The 17554-nt window shown below is 37.5% G+C and overlaps 3 protein-coding genes across 4 annotated transcripts; 1 reads left to right on the top strand and 2 right to left on the bottom strand.

Annotated features, from left to right (window-relative positions):
• Window positions 1-591: 591 nt before the first annotated feature.
• adnp2b (ADNP homeobox 2b) lies at window positions 592-6379 on the bottom strand. The gene is given in 5 exon segments (XM_056742025.1): window positions 592-1365; window positions 1368-3720; window positions 3824-3916; window positions 4051-4168; window positions 6021-6379. Coding segments are annotated over 4 exon segments (2793 nt in total). The 5' UTR covers window positions 4159-4168; window positions 6021-6379; the 3' UTR covers window positions 592-1126.
• Window positions 6380-10605: 4226 nt separating this feature from the next.
• Window positions 10606-12044, bottom strand: nutf2l (nuclear transport factor 2, like). 2 transcript variants are annotated; one of them, XM_056741574.1, is made up of 5 exons: window positions 11918-12044; window positions 11632-11791; window positions 11388-11459; window positions 11168-11266; window positions 10606-10942 (listed from the first exon to the last, which is right to left on the bottom strand). In XM_056741574.1, exons 2-5 carry the CDS (start codon window positions 11728-11730, stop codon window positions 10826-10828), a joined length of 387 nt encoding a protein of 128 aa, XP_056597552.1. In that variant the 5' UTR covers window positions 11731-11791; window positions 11918-12044; the 3' UTR covers window positions 10606-10825. The 2 variants fall into 2 exon arrangements, with proteins under 2 accessions (XP_056597552.1, XP_056597553.1); XM_056741575.1 differs by having other exon boundaries at window positions 11895-11982.
• A 389-nt stretch (window positions 12045-12433) lies between these two features.
• ngly1 (N-glycanase 1) lies at window positions 12434-16669 on the top strand. Its single transcript, XM_056740924.1, has 11 exons — window positions 12434-12800; window positions 12934-13048; window positions 13162-13419; window positions 13705-13867; window positions 13986-14205; window positions 14343-14464; window positions 14631-14887; window positions 14965-15141; window positions 15271-15459; window positions 15574-15751; window positions 15901-16669. Exons 1-11 carry the CDS (start codon window positions 12700-12702, stop codon window positions 16074-16076), a joined length of 1956 nt encoding a protein of 651 aa, XP_056596902.1. The 5' UTR covers window positions 12434-12699; the 3' UTR covers window positions 16077-16669.
• The last annotated feature ends 885 nt before the right edge of the window (window positions 16670-17554 follow it).

The following is a 17554-nucleotide window of genomic DNA, read 5'->3' as shown; positions in this document are numbered from 1 at the left end:
CTGAATTGAAGTGATTATTTATTTATTAATAAGATATTAATCATTAGGATGATCTTGCTTGCTCTATAAACACCATGCACTGGGCTGTGTTTTACCTTCCTGTGATTGATATTTGCTCCTGTAAAGCTGCTTTGGAACAATGCACATTGTGAAAGCGCTATATAAATAAACTTTAATTGAATTTATAGAAAATCAAAATCCTCTCATCATTTACTCACCTTCTTGTCATTTCAAACCTGTTTTACTTTCTTGCACAGAGTAGAAAAGAAGATATTTTGAAATTTGCTGCCTTGGTTTTGTGTACAATAGAATTGAATAGGGTCCAGTACTGTTTGGTTACCAACTTTCTTCAAAATATCTCATATAGGTTTGAAATGACAAGAGGGTTAGTAAATGGTGACCGAATTTTCACAGTCACTATAAATAAGAAACTGCGTATGTTGTAAGCTTTGAAAAATGTTCAGTGTGTTCAGCTTACATGTCCTGATGCTTGTATGCTACAGCAATCAAATCACTTTCCAAAACTCTAATATTACTTGAATGAATGAAGTAAGCAGCATTCATTATACTAAATAGAAAAAGGCAAATCTGTTGAAACATCACTTAAATACTATATTTATAAAAGAATAAGGCATGATAGAACTTATTTGACAATACATGGAAGTAAGTTATATGTAGATACATGGTAAAACATAGAACGAAGATGGTTAACTTGATAAATGCTTCAAAGGTTCCAACAAAGGTCAAAATGTTGGTTTGGCAAACAAAAAAAAGATACAACTTCACAAACATCGAAGTTTTCAATTGTAGAACTAGGCTATGAAATCAAATAATCTTCTTCTCAAGTTAATAAACTTACATGAAACAATGTAACATGCTTTAAATGCATTTATCATTTTAAATGTTTTAATATGAAAAGCTAAAACAAATATACTACACAAGTATTCACAGACATTGATGAACAGCAGCCAAACTAAAACATGTTATTTCCGTTTCATCCTCTCAAGTTTTACCTCAGTCCATTAACACTGAATTCAGAGTGGAACATATTTTGCATTTGAATTTTAAGGACAAACTAACAGTTTAGGTACTTGGTAAAGTGTGCATTGTATTTACGATTGGGAAGCTACTCTTGCTCCATCCCCACATCTGAATCTTCCGTCACGGTGGCAATCTTTTCTGGCTCAATAACGGGAATAAGAAGATCATGATTAACTTTCATCAACTCTGCCATGTTGAAGCCTAGAAGTATCATGGCCTTGTTTTTCTGTAAATGTCTCATACATTTGGTACGTTGCTTGCTGAACTGGCAGGAAACATCGGCTTTGTTTAGCAGTAAACGGCCACTCAGGGCAGTGACCTCTTTTTCAGCGGGTAAGGCTGTGTATTAAAGTATTTGTTGACAAATTCACGTCGATCATCAAATGAACGCAACTCCATTCCAGCTGGATCCAACGTGAATTTTACAGAGGGATCAATGACGACTTCAGGTGTGGGGACCGTAATTGCAGCTAATCTTTCTTTCTCTAGTTGCTTTTTCCTTGCCAACCGTTCTTCTCGCTCTCTCCTATTTGCCTCCATAGCTTCTCTGAAGGCAACTTCCAGTCGCAACTTGCTCTGTATCTCTGCTTCCGTTTCTGGCACCTGAACGGCAGGAACAGAGGGTTGGACTGAAGCTGGGGTTGGTCCACTAATCTGTTTTGGATGAGCTGGGTATGATACTACAGCTCTGTTTGGTATAGGAGTAACAGCTAGTCCAGAGCTCGTATTCTCAGCATCTTTGAGACCCTTAGGTGCACAGCGACACTTAGATAAATGAACAATGATGGCCTTGGTAGTGGTCTTCCCTGTGTACACACCTCCACAGTAAAGGCATCTGTATGATGGAGTTTTAAGGATGGCATGCAGAGTGGGCACAATGAAATGCTTTTCTTTGAGGTGCATGTGATACAATTCTTTGCTCGGGAGCTTCTCAGAGCAGAAGGGGCACTCAGTGTTATTGGAATTGGGCGTGGGCACATTGCAAATTGCCTGAGGATTGTTGGGCAACATCTTCACAAAGATCAGATCGAGGGAGCTGGTGACCAACGCAAGATTGAGCTCTTTATCACCCATTATTAGTTTCGGAGCTGTGGTCCTGATGTCAAAATAAGGGAAAAGCAGATTCCCTGAATCGTCAGTGTAAAGTCGGTACTCTCGCCTCATGAATTCACAGTTGTTCTTCTGGGTCACATCGTGATCAGACTGCATATGGTCAACGAGCTGCCTGATGGAGTAAAACATCCCAGTACAAAATAAGCAGGTCATGCCGTGAAGTAGATGTTCAAAAACACCCCTTTCCGATATCAAGATCTTACACGTCAGGCATTTCACCGTCTTGTCTGGCATCTTTTTCAAAAAGGAAGCACGGGCGGCCAGACCAAGCTTGGGCATTTTAGAATAGTCTTTGTGAACCTCTGGATGGGAGTCGTAAATGTCAGACGGGAAGAGCTCATTGCAAATAGGACACGTGATCCATTTCTTGGCTTGCTTGGGGGGTGGCAGAGAAGGGTTTTGCTTGTTTAGCGGAGCTGGTGGGGTGTTCTGGGACACAGGCAATGGCGCTTTGTTGCCTCCTTGGGTGTTATTTCCCTGAACCGATAAGACCTGCAAAGGTGCAAGAGTGTAGGTGGGCAACCCATCGACTTTGTTGCCTGTGGGGACCAAGTGACTCAAAAGGGACTGAGAAGTAAGCATGGTTCCTCCAGCGGTGGGCTGATTTAAGTGTAGTCTTGGAGTAACGATGAGGGATTGAGAGCCTTGCGGCCTAGCAGCGGGCACGTTAAGGCGAACGCCTGGTGGAAGGACAATTTGACGAGGTTGCAGTTGACCAGGGGCGCCAAATCTGATCTGTTGGGAAGGAATGCCGTTTGGTGCAGGTGGCATTGCAGATGCAGGTAAAATTTGGTTGTTCTGAATCGCAATTGGTACTCCAGGCCTTAGTAAGCCCTTTGCCTCAGCACTTGCAAGTTGAACTAGGGCCGAAGCTTGAGTGGGAAGAAATGCTTGGTTTGTTCCTGAAGCAGCAATCACCCCACCGTTTTCCATCCCAACCGCACTCAGAGTAGAGGTCGCAGATGGCTGATCCTTCATCATGACAGCAGAAGGGGCTTGGGATTTTGGTGCGAGGGCCATGTATTGTTTTGTACTTTCAGTTTCGCATATTAGAGCTCTGATGTGCACATCCAGCTCCTTGTGCTTTTCTGAAGTCAGAAGATGATACAGTAAGTGTTCCGATGTCTCAGCTGATACGTAACATCTCTTGCAGTAGAATTTCTGAGATGTGTCTCCAAGTGACAAGAGGTCCCTCTCCGATCTCTGCCCGGCATATTTATTCAAGGTGGCCGTGTAATGATAAAGGAGGACGTGTTTTTTCACACTGTACAGAAGAGTATCTTGCATGTGACATTTTCGACACTGAAATATACTGCCACTTCCAGCTTTTGGAGGCAACTGGGGGACTGCAGGAGATTCGAATGGTGTGTCCTCTGCATGGAACAATCTGCAGTGCCTGAACACTGCTCTGGGGTGGGCTATAAATGGGCAGGAAGTACAGGTAGTAAGTCTGCACATACGCTCCTCTTCATCGTGGTATCGCTGAATATGGATTTTGTATGTATGCCATGACTTGGTAGAGAACTGACACAAACTGCAGCACAATCCTTGTGTCCGATAGTCCCACTGATAATAAAGAAGGCGGCATGGTTAGTCACACGACATTTAGAAAACATCACTGTTCAAACATGGTTACCAGCTTAATTACATAGTGAAGATTTAAGATCACCTTCTTTTTCCACCGGCCATCATATCCATCAGATAAACTGTTCCAGTCTGTGGCATCAAAAATATTGTCCCCTGGGAAATATTCCTGGAGATCCTATAAACAAAAGAGAAATAAAGAAAAGTTATTTTTTAGTATATAATGTAATATAAGAGAAAGTATTCTGCGCACATCATTTCAGTTCTGATTTGTCGTGTTTCGTTGCATGCAGACTTCCAAAGCAAACATACCTGGCCTAAACTAAGACATTCTTCAAGTCCGATTTCTCCAAGAATGTTTTTTACTTTCCTTCTTGTTCTACGGATCTTTTCCAACCCTCGGACGGGAAACTGGTACATGGTCCCACACCTGAAAAATAATCACTTTGGTTTCTGTTTGAAAACATTTATATTGTTGTCTATACAGAATGGTCTTCTATCATATACATTAATATTGCGATTATATACGATATAAGTCAAGACGAGTCATATTTGTTCAGTGTAGCTAATTTAAATCCATTTGGATTTTGTAGTCTGGACAGCAAACAAAAGAAAAACAAAATTCAATTCCAATCACAAACAAAAAGTATATATTTCTAAATTAATTTCCCACCTGAACACTTTCAGTTATTCTAAGCACATATGTAACATTGTACACAATGCACAACAATAGTTTAACAATCGTAATGAGTGAGCAAATATAGCCCAAAATATACTATCTCATGTGGCTCATGAATAGAGAAAACACCATTTTTCTGCCTGCATACAACTTAATACTGACAGATTGACACACTCCTTGTAGTAAAATAAAATCTCTTAATTTCATTACTATGGCAACCGATATAGATATAGCAGATATTAACAAAACTGTCTGAACAAGGGATCCAATTTCATTTAATCTGTTACCCCAATTAGTAAAAGCTCAGCCTTATCTATGTAATGTATTTCTATGCTTCTCTGGTCTTTCATGTGAAGAGTTTGAAACTATTTTATGCTAAAACATTAATGTAAAGTCTAGATAAGTATATTTAGTGTCATTATGTTCACATGCATTGTACTTTAAAATTGGTCTATACCAGTCACTAAACTCTTGTAATACATCATTTATGAGCAGTCTAAAAACTAGGTCAAATTTCATATTTAACCACAAAGTGAAAAGAACAAAGAAAGATATTACAGTATAAAGTTTTATTGTAAAAACATTGTATTATTGGTATAAAGAAAATTCATAGTTTTTGATATTACAGTTTAAGGTATAATTGCAATTTTAATTATGTTCACAATCAACTCCTTTGTGATCAACAAAGATGACTGTTATTAAATAACAGTAACTGCGATCCCTTATACAACTTTAATTTACATTTGCATACATAAACGAAAGAACAAGAATTTAAACCATGGTTTTGCTACGTATTGACTGAATTTATATTTGTTGTAAAGACAATGTGGTTGCCCCTTAGGAAAATAAAACATGATTTAATCATAATAAAAAAGTAGTAACCTTTTTTGGCAGATTGATAACCATTTGTAAAACAAAGGTTCATTTTGGTGACGCACTCTTGGATTTTAGGGATAAAATGATTCTGGGATTTCGTGAACTTCCCGTCTTTTCCTGTTGAACATGCATAACACAATATAAAATCTTAAATTAGTACAACGAAAATGTTTTACTCCAAAACACGACACAATAAAACGATGAAAATCCATCTAAAATGACAGTAACTTAATCACCAGCCAAATACAACCCAACATTAACAAGTTGGGCACAAAAAACAAGCAACTTCGCCGAAAGGTTCCGTGTGGCCATCTGCCACATCTATCCCCCATATCAGACAAATCCCTGCAGAAGTTACCATTTGCATAGCATACATGTGCACGGTCGAATATCTAATTTTCCACAACCGAAATAACGAAATATGTATCAGCATCAGTCAAACCACACCAAGCGTTTTACATTCAAATCACGAGGTTGTGCCCTATAAAGCGTATATTGGATACTGTAAATAACCGAGCGTTTCTCATCTAACCATGAATTCGCATCTCACAACAACAGATTTTTCCCGAGCAGCGCGTTTCTAAATAACGCAATGATGTCATAAAATAATTTCGGGCAGTGGGCTTCGTTGTACTTCCCGCGCACCACGCCGTCATATCGAGCCAGCTACGACTGTAAGCAGTAGCTAATGTTCTCTCTCACTGCTATCTAATTGTGAGGATATTACCTTTTTTCAGCGCCACACCGATTCTGGGAGGGGTTTTTGTTACTTTCACCGATCCGTGCGCATGCAAAAACCGATGATAGACGATGTGGAAGCCCAATAGGATGTTCCAACAATAAGTCTGCACTGTCAAATATGAACTACATGAATGGAGAGTAATTGTCAGTTTTTAGAACTAGGACTCATTTATTGTGCTTGCCGTTTAGCGTCGAGAAAATGGCGCATTGAACAACTGGGAAGTGACGTCGGGTCAAAATTATCATACTGCCTGTCTTATCCAATCAGAATAAAGTACGCTTGAGCTGGAAAAACTTTGTTGTATAGGAATCGCGTTGGTTCTAGTGGTGATCACCTATAGGGTCATGTCCAACTTTTCAGTCGTTAACTACTAAGAATGTGCTTAGTTGCAGATTTTAAAGGTTCAACATAAACAAGCCTTTATTTAGAAATGGTCTGGCCAGGAGGGGGCGCATTGGTTGTAATGTACAGGCTTAGACACTAGGGGGCGCTCTGAGCAGTCATCTGGTTACTGGGCAACAGCACAAGATGGGCGGGCTCTAATCTGTGAAGTCATATCACACCACTGCTCTTCAACCAATAGACGAAAAACATATAGCTAACGCTATAAGTCTCTGAAATGTGTTACTATTCGGTTACTATTCTGTTTTTGTATTAAATACACAAATAAATAATACAGGATGGTTCACATTTAAAGTAAAGGTTTGATCAAAGGTTACTCTTCGTCGCCATAAATTTTACGCTAACTTTGCGTTGTTTCTTAAAGAAAAACGTGAAAGTAATATTTATAACGAGATTCGACATCCTATTTGTGTGCACATTCCAGTTAACGTTTGATTTTTTTTATTCGATAAAATACGAATATTTTAAATAATACTTTATCGACCATCGTAACGTAACATAGCACGTTTTTGTATGACAGAATAGCCACTTTTTTTAATTGATGCATTATTTTATTTTCCATTTCCAGTTATCTTTATCAGGTTAAAAGCACAGGACAGCTAACAAATCTTTCAATATTGTCTTCTTTACTGCAAAATGCGCTTTTAAAAGCAAAACAAACTTTTATTGAGTTATCGACAATTATCTAACATGAAAAAACAAATATTTTTATTAGTTGATTTATAAATAATATATATATATATATATATATATATATAATAAAATTATTGTTAAAAGACTCTTTTGGCAAATTGATTTTATGCCATGTATTCACAATAACATATAGGATTCTGCCTGGTCCGAAGTTAACTTCCTGTCTGTGTTTGGTTATAATTTAACAATTTATAGTACATTTAATTTATATAATCTTATATACAATTTATTAAACTTCTCAACTGTTCTTGATTCTTTCTGGAGGTCTACCAGTTTTGTTCGCATAAGGTTTGTATATGTTGTGGCCGCTGAAGCCATCTATAGAGAAACAATTATGGCTGGTGATTTTTTATGCCAACAAATATTAGCTTTTTAATATCATTTTGTTGAATATGGCAATGTGTGTCACTGGATATAATGAATTAAATTTTTGTATTGTCGCTTTTTGTGCTGGTCGGGGAAAAGAAACAAACCTCATTTTGGAAAAATTAACTGAGATTATCACATGGTCAAAAGGTTGTTAAATGGTGTAGCATGCCAACTAGTTTTTTGGTCAACTACATTATTGAACTTGCCAGAATTTAAGAAGACTCACTGAAGTGCCCTGAAATGTGCAGCTTTACTTCACCCAGTGGTGTTGTCTTCAGCTGTATCTGAATTCGCCCCCTATCTCCTATAGCCTATAGTGCACCATATCTGGTGTCCGCCATTTTGTAGTGTTGTCCGAATTCAAAATAAACAACTCATTCCCTACATTTGTTCATTAATTTTCAACCACAAGGCATTCTGATTTTGAGTTTACATCCGAAATACACTCGCTCACTCATATTTCCCATGATACAACGCGAATCCAACGTCTGATTAGAGCGAGTGACCGTTAATGCCACTAATGTACGTTTTTATACTTGTGTTTGTGCTTGTTGACAGTTATTTTCTACTTTTTGAGAGTAAACAGATTCACTTAATGTTATATATAGCAGTTTTTTATTTTAAATATAAAAAGTAATTTTATTAAATGTAATGTTAAATAAGCGTGGCAAATATTTGTTTAGTTCTCATTTTAAAAACTAAAGCCTTTAATAAACGTGACAAATATTGTAAAAACGAACTTTACCAGTTTACAAAACAATCCATAAAGCCACACGGGTGTAAAATTAGCGTTATGACGAATGTCCGCGTCAGTTCTGTCAGACGAAGGATTATTACGTCAGAGTCCGAAATTGTTGACTCGTTTTCCATCACTTCCCCATTTAGTGGACTATTTAGCAATCGCTATATAGTAAACACTGCATGGGTGAACAAGTGTTTGCGAATTCAGACGCAGCTCTGCGTGATACGCAGGTCTTCCTAAATTGGCGGTCCGGATCCGGACCTTTGATTCGTTCCATCCGGACCGCTTAATAAACCATTTAAAACTTTTGACTATTTTGGTTGTTTAAATTGAGCCGCGCAACTACACAACGGAGAATCACATAACACGCGCTCTCATGAACATTCATGTCATTTATATTTTGCAACTATATCCTCTAATATCTTTATCTAGGATCATTTTAACCATTTCCTCTCTGTGCGCGCTTCTTCACTCCCGCCAAAGACGCGCTGCATGAAGAGCAGCAAACACGTGCTTATTACAACAACACTAGTGCATACACGCAGAGCAGGTAAATGGACTCACAACAGTAAACAAAATGCAGCAAATATTAAAGCATTTTTATCCGTTAGTCTGTTTACTGTCTGCTATATGTATATAATAATAATAATAATTGTTGCATATATACATTATTTATCAGCAAGTAAAAATGTGTGACTCTGTGAAAGCCAAGGCTAAAGTCTCACAATCGAATTGATTATTAGATAACAAGCATCCAATATTATTTTCAAGAAATAATTTCACTACGATTTTGTATTATTCAATCAATATTGACGATATTGTTATATTTTCACATGATGTTTTTTTTGTAGGACTTTTGCGGTGTTTTCACCAGCAGGGTCACATCTTGTAATGAATAACGTTTTAATGGGGAAATTATTTAAAGATAGAAGTAGTTCTGGTATGAAAGTCAAAGTGAAAATGGCTTGAAAACGCTAATTTAGTAAGTCACCTTGTTTCCTGTTTAATTGTTACCGTTTGCATGTGTCAGTAGTTTTTTTATTTTCTGATATTTATTACCAGACTTTTATTAAGAGGGCATTCCCTTAGAGCCACAGAGCTTGGATATTAAAATATAAAACAAATGGCCTGATAAAATATCATGTATTTTATACAGTATATCCAACTAACGTTAGACTAAATTGATTCAATATTAATTTATTTTCAAAATACATATCGTATTGTTCTCCGTTTGGAACTAAATATAAAGACTGCACCTCTTGTAACCTTTATTGAATAACATTACCCCTGCATACCCACTAGAAAAGATCCAGTATTTCCGTACGCGCCTAAAGTTACCCACTTAAAAAAGGGCGAAGATACGTAACATAGTTTTTAATCAGAAAGGTGACTTTTGGATTAATGGTGCACCCGGGAGATATGAAACAAAAGGAGATCATGAAAGGCAAGCATTTAAACGACAATTGACAACGCCCGCTTCGGGTGACGCAGCAGCAAGTGTTACAGAAAACTAGTCCGACGAGGCTCTTGCTACGCTGTATGCGGGTTCCCCCTCCGTCGCGATAACGTCCATTGGTCGCGATCGCGTACTGTGTTCGCCGTTGTATTATACTTTCTGCTGATAACCCACCCACACTTTTCAAACCACTGCGTATTCTTTGATAAAATGAGGATATTTGCTATATTTATTTAACATATTAAAGTTAACTATCAATGTCAATACAAGGTGTAACTTGCACCCATAAGTGTAACCCAATTTGTGAAAACTATGCTTAAAATCTAGTTATAAGGGACAGGAATCAGAGTTTGATTTTAACCATTTATTTCAATATGAATCTTTGGCATAATTCAAACAAAACTATATATAAAATCTAAAGATTAGACTTCCACAGAGTATTCTTTACATTATGTAGGTTGCCCTGCTGAAAAAATAGAACCCCGCCCTAAACAAAGGAGCTGCAAATGGGCATCAATATAACACACATTCATACCCACAACGTTTTTGAAATTTTGTAAATAAATTGTGGTTCATAATAGTAACAGTAAACCAAAAGAGTTGATTTTATATTATTTTTTAGCAGGGTGGGTTTATGTAGAAATAGTATATCACAAATAAAATACCTATTAGCTGGGTTTTCACATGGATCACAAATATGCATTGGAAATTGCCAGCTGATCAAACCTGTGCTTTGGGGGTTGTATAGATATACTATCAAAGGCTAAATGTAACGAGACAGTGATAAACAAGACCAGCATGTCCCCCCAGCTGTCATTGGCTATCGAAATGTTGCTTGACATAAATCTTTCGGAATGCTCTTGATTAAATACCGTATATTCTTACCAGCAATTAGTCACACAAATACATAATGAAAATCAGATTTATTATGATCAATTCTATTTAATTAATACAGGACATGCTACAACACATAACAATAATAAACAGTTGTTTTGAAAATGTATCTGGAGATAATAATGGACATGAAAGAGAGTTTGAAAAGGAGGAAGAAAACACGTTTGCATGTAAAATGTGTAACTACCCCATACAAAGGTTGCACGGACTGTTAATACTTATACAAGTTTTAAACTATGCGCCAAAGTTATGAAGAGCTAATCTGAACATGTCATTAGTACAGACCCACTTATTATCTACATTCTTCAGCAAAAAGACCTGTTGAAAGCCCATAACTTGGTCTTGATCCGCCTGTAAGAAATATGAGCAAATGTCAATGTTTGAGTTTTTATAACTACATGTTTACAGGATTATGCTTCATAGCATTGGTATAATTTCAAAGACTAATGTTACAGGAAAACAACCGGATGCTGTCTTATATTTTCAGTCCACGTACTGTCCTTCACTATCAATTATCAAATCCTTTTTGATACTCAACTCGTGTGTTTTAATGAATAAAATGTATCATCATCTTACTTTGAGCTGGCCCATGACCATACTCATAACACAGTTGTCTGGAGTTGGGTGATGGTCTTGAGCTGTGATGATGTGTTGAATGGTCTGAAATGGAAGGCTCTGTAAACACACACATTTTGTTATTAGACTTAAAATCAAGAGTTACGAGTCAGGATTTAATCATTCAGAAACTGTGGAACTGACATAATTGATCATGGATGACACACAAAAAACAACTTACGTTTAGTTTGGTCATGATTGCAGCCTTTCCTTGAAATCCCTCCCCTTCCCAAGTTAAACAAGACGCATCGGTCTAGAGAGAATCGGAATAATGTTAATACAACCAAACATGATATAGATTTCACAACATTTTTCAAGCCATATGAACAACAACAAAACATAGTTTTTAAAGTGCATCACTTAAAGAGGACAAACATGACTGACATTTATGTACTCGCAGTGTTTAACCCACGTGTTAAACTTACATAGAGATCGGCTAGCTTCACGCGATCTGTATCAAACTGCTGATAGTAGTGTTGCACAAACCCCGAACCGATTTGCTCCCAAATTGGTTTGTCTGCCATTGCTTTTCGATGTATGAAAGATCAATGGAGGTTTGGAGAGACAAATCCACGTGTGGCTGACCTGCGAAAAAACCCTAAAGTTCAACGAACTTGTAAACTTGGATCCCAGCGTGATACTGTAACATATTTATATTGCTCATATTTCCAAAAAGCGTTCTCTTTACCTCCTTGTTTTACATTTACTTACAATTAAAACCTCAGTGATGCAAAGGCAGTGTAACCTGGGATGAATTCGCGCCTTATTGGTCCCGGAAAAAGACACGGACTTAACCAATAACATTGCTCGAAATGTCTCGATATGCTGATCTGAGTGTATGGGGATATTATGTTGAATTTGGGCGTTGGAACATAATATTCACGAAATTAAGTCATTACAAAATAACTTATATTCAAAACAGTAACTTATAATTAAAAATATATAATAATAATAATGATGAAATTAAAACAACTTAACCCCCCAAAATGTCCATACCATAAATACAAGTCTTTCACAAATAGTGCAAAGTATTCACAGCGTTTTTAAAACAACAATTTGCTATATCGTTTTTGATTATACATATGTTTATATATATTTATTATTATTTGTTGTGTGGTCACATCAAATGCAGAACGAGCGGATGCTAAGAAATCCTTCTCACTTCAGTAAGATTTGATTATTGGTAGGGACTTTTAAAAGACTTTTATTATGACATAGCGTCTCAAGTAGTAGAGCACTCAGTGATCGCCTCTTTACTGGTAATTATATACAGACGGTTTTGTTCTGCTGAAACCTATATTTGATCAAATATTAATGTTTCGTTGTTAGTATTATGCTTAGAATTAAAATTTAATTACCAAAATCGTATATTTCCCATGAAAACCATTATCAGGCATATACCGGGCAGCTATGACCACATAACTAGTAGTCAGCTGTACACGGAAGAATAAACGGAGTTGTTTACTGTAAGTGCAGAAGTTATATGTATAACGATGCCAGGATCCCAAGGAGTCGTCGCTTTGTGCGAAAATCCCATCGAGGTGTTTTTGGACGTTTCTAAATTGCTTATAACGTATGCGGATAATATTCTTGGGTAAGAAGCTTTGATGTCAATATTGTGTTGAGTTTCTATTTGTCTCGTATATCTTATTGTACGATACATCCAGTTACCCAATGCATTATAACCTGTAACGTTATATGATCGTATCTGCATGTCGTTTATATAGGAACCCAAATGAGGACAAATACAGATCAATCCGCATTGGGAACCCAACATTCTCCACCAAGCTTCTGCCAGTCAAAGGAGCAGTTGAATGCCTCTTTGAGATGGGATTTGAGGAGGTTTGTGAGATCACAAAAAAGTACCCATCCAAGATGATCAAGTTGCTTAATCTATGATAAAGTTCTTCAACACCTAACTGTCACATATGCAAATATCTCTATGTCCCTATTAGGCTGAAACCCACCTGCTGTTTCCAAAGTCAGCGTCTGTGGATAAGCTTAGACAGGTGAGAGAGACCATTGCAGCTGAGAGAGACCAGAGAATCGGAGGGACCAAAGCTACATCCAACCCACAAAGAGTCACTCCAAGTCCTGCCCCACCACCATCCTCCGTCACTTCTGCCCCACCACCACCACCCTATGCTGCTTCTGCTAGCCCAGCATTCTCTGCTCCTGTCCCTACACCTGCACCAGCAGCTTTACCATTCACTGTGAGTGATACTGTTAACTTGGGTGTATCTTTCTGAAAGAATAAGCAAAATCGCAAAAATACTTGCATTTGTGGATCTCCATGTATATTAAGGTAGGAGAGGAGAACAATTTTTTAACATAGTTTTTTTTCTCTGTATTTTGGTTTGTGTTTAAATAAAGCCTTGCATTGAAGTCAAATTTGAGTATCATACCAGTAAATGATGTGGACAAAATGGTTTAGAGTACATCCTCATTATAGCATTGTCATACTTCATGCTTTGTTTCTTTTTTTTGTGGTGTTTTAGGCAAGCAGTGTGACATTCCTCCGAACTCTGCAATCAAACTTCCAACATGTGATGGTGTATGAGAGCCCTGAATTGCAGCAGAAAGCCCTGAGTTGCATACCTCATGTACTGCTCAGATCCAATGCTAAAGAACGGCTGATACAAGCCAAAGATGCAGATCCTGGTAAAAATGATTAATCTCGCATGGGACTTATATATGTCATATGATGAAATTTAATATAGCGTTTTATAGAACTTCCTATAAAGCATCTCAAGTTTTACGTGTTTTCTTCTGCTTTCAGCATGTGATTTAAAAGAAGAGGACATGTTGCTTCTAGACCTGTTGCAGTGGTTTAAAGGGGACTTCTTTTCCTGGGTGGACAGTCTGCCGTGTAGCCAGTGTGGAGGTAAAACCCAGCCTTCTGGTTCCTTACCCCCTTCAAACGATGATCTGCGCTGGGATGCAGGCCGTGTAGAGAACCACTACTGTCAGACCTGTCAACTCTCCACTAGATTCCCACGGTACACCTGTTTACATATTTACCGTAGTTTAATATTATGCATTATTTTTTTCAGAATGTCCTATTTTCACGTTGAAAACAAAACATTTTTAAAATGATTTGATCTGAAATGCAAAATCTGTTTTTCCTGTTTTACAGATACAATCACCCAGAGAAGCTCCTTGAGACCAGGAGGGGGCGCTGTGGGGAATGGGCTAATTGTTTTACACTGTGCTGCCGAGCTTTAGGCCTAGAAGCAAGGTACATCTGGGACAGCACAGGTACAAATAGATATTTTACCAGGATTACTCTACCACAAAAACACCTTAATATTTTGTTATCTAAGTTTACCTTGAAATTAGAAGTAGCATTTGCTTGTTTGTTGCTATTATTGTTTGGTTCACCCTGCCTAAATGATCCCTGGGAAAACTTTGTCTGGCCTATTAGATCACGTCTGGACAGAAGTGTATTCTCAGTCTCAGCGACGCTGGTTACACTGCGACCCCTGTGAAAATACATGCGATAAACCTCTCCTGTATGAAGTCGGCTGGGGGAAAAAACTCTCCTACATCCTGGCATTCTCTAAAGACCAGGTTGTAGATGTGTCTTGGAGGTACTCCTGTAAACACTCGGAGGTCCTTTCCAGACGCACGCAGGTTTCCGAAACATGGTTGCTGCGCACTCTTAATAACCTTAATGCTTCGGTATGCTTTACAAATCCATGCTTTCTCATATTGTACAGCTCCTGAGAAAACCTACCTGAATGTGAGTGTTATTACAGAGGCAGCAGTCTTTAGGACCAGAGAGGAAGAAACAGCTGTTAGAAAGGCTGCTGGTGGAACTAGTAGAGTTCATTTCTCCCAAGACACCTAAATCTGGAGAGCTGGGCGGTCGCATCACAGGATCTTTGGCGTGGAGGGCTGCTCGGGGGGAGACGGGTGCAAGCAAAACTAAAGCGGTCAGATGCTAACTGTTATGATTTTTTTTCTTACTGTTTTTATATAGACGTTTCATCGGACACATACAAGATAATTAAAACGTATAAATTCTATTTAAATTCATTCTTTTTTTGCTCTTTTCCTTCAAGGATGCAGATGAATGTGTCTTCATTCCTTTAGAATTGGAGAAGGAAAAAATGTTGTTCCACATTAGTTACAATGTGGCCAAAGACTGTTACTTTAGACTGAGCAATGGCTCCGAGACCATCCCAGGATGGCACAGGGGACTTTGGAGGAAAGAAAATGTGTTCAGGAAAGAGGAACATGATTGGCAGATGGTGTGTTTTTAGAACGTTTTCAACTCTGCTGGTCATATCATTAGAATAAAAGTCTACTTGCTTTTTAAAGAGAAAAGTTTATGGTACATAGCAGATCTACTTCTGTCATTGCAGGTGTATCTGACACGAACAGAAGGATCCTCTGTTGGGAAGATTAGCTGGAAGTTTGACTGTGCTTCTGTAGGAATGAAGATCAAAACCGTGTCTGTCCGAGCCTTCAGTCAAACCTATCATTCAGGCAGCGTGTGCTGGAGTTTACGCTCTGCACAGACCACCGTTGAATTCCCTGGAGGTATCAACCATATTGCTTCATAGCCATCAAGCTTATACACACTCAGTCAATATTGTCATGTTACATTATTCATATCAATAGTTCTGCACTTCATTGCTTTCGCTTAATTAAGCTTGATAGAATAGATGGTAATATGTTTATTTTCATAGATGGTGAAATTCACTCAGCAGCGAGTCTGTCTGGAGGTACAGAGCTGGTTGTGGAGGCGGAGCTCACGGGAGGGGAAGGAGATGTGTCGTGGCAACACGCTCAGCTGTTCAGACAGAGTCTGAAGGAAACCGAGAAGGTTTTGTTTGAGGTTTTGATTGAAATGGAGCAGTCTTGATGAAACCATTCAAGAGAATTTTAGGGTATTCGTTTAATAAACACAAGAACGGAATCGGACACTTGCGTACTTTCTTTGAACCCCTGCATGTGATAGTTCACCCAAAAATGAAAATTGTGTCATTATTTACTCACCCGGAATTGTTCAAAATCTGTATACATTTCTTTGTTCTGATGAACACAGAGAAAGATATTTGGATGATGACACAATTTTTATTTTGGGGGAAACTATCCTTTTTAATTTGTGGTGTTCTACAACATGTGATTTTAGATGTGATCAGGTTTTGAAATATATATGCATATTTCATAATGTAGAAATCTGAACTCTTCTGAAATCTGTTCTTTTAGAGCAATTATTTCAAATTCTATGTAACACTTACTGTACATATTAAAGACAATTTTATATCATTCTTTTTAGTCCATAACTACATGGATATGAACATATAGCCATACATTAGTTGTGCCTAAATGATTTGCTTAGTGCTATGGGTTACCGTGTCAATTTAATTCTGTATTGTTAAGATGAAGGTATTGGAAGGTATTGTGCTACATGGTGATACATTACATTAAACCAGATGTTAAGACAATTTTAAATCCTCCTTCATTTGTATGTCGTTTTGGATAAAAGCATAAAAACCAGCAAATAACCTGGTTCCGCACACATTCAGAAACTCTTGATATGTTGACCCATTTCCTATAAGAAATATTCACACGCATGTTTTAGTTAAGCAGAAATTGTATTAAGTGCTGAATAACATACTTAAAATGGTGAGACCTTGCCAACAAAAACTGGCATTTAAATACCTAAAATATTTGTCAAGGGTAATAAAACAAAAACAGACAATTGTGACACAGTTTGTATCTCTAAAAAGTGCAAGACAAAAAAAATGTGCAGTTTGTGCAACATTGCTCTCTAATGAAACAGTCTAAAACAAAAGTAGACATTTCTTTCACATTAGTTGCTCTAAACTTTTAAGCATTCTACAAAATAGGCTTTAAAACCAAAGGTACAAAGACCCTAAAATAGCTTTATCCCCCCCAAATGTAGTACAAAGTCCCTCTCATTTAAAGTTTTTAAAAATACAAACATTTTAGAAAAGAACAATTGTATGAGCAGTTGCATGTAATCCTTGCTTACGAAGGGTGAGCTTTCTCATTACAATTGCAGCCTTATCTTTATAAAGCATATTAAGACTGTTTTCTCCTGGGAATGATCCTCAGTACGGCACTTCACACTCTCTGGTACAAACTTGCAATTTAATGATTAGAAATTTTCATCTTATGAATGCTAGTATTTACCACATTTCTTTAGGTTAAATAAAAAGTGCTGTTTGAAGGTACAACATTAGGTATTTAGAGTAATTTTTCTTGCTTGTCAGGCACCTCTACGCTCTTTCATACCATATAAAATATACAGTTTTCATAAAATCGATCTATATAAACAGGTTCTCTCTATTATTCACACACGCATTTGTACAC

The sequence above is a fragment of the Triplophysa dalaica genome, chromosome 25 (genome assembly GCF_015846415.1).
Source record: "Triplophysa dalaica isolate WHDGS20190420 chromosome 25, ASM1584641v1, whole genome shotgun sequence".
Taxonomy (NCBI): domain Eukaryota; kingdom Metazoa; phylum Chordata; class Actinopteri; order Cypriniformes; family Nemacheilidae; genus Triplophysa; species Triplophysa dalaica.
This window is presented reverse-complemented; position numbering and strand designations above follow the sequence as displayed.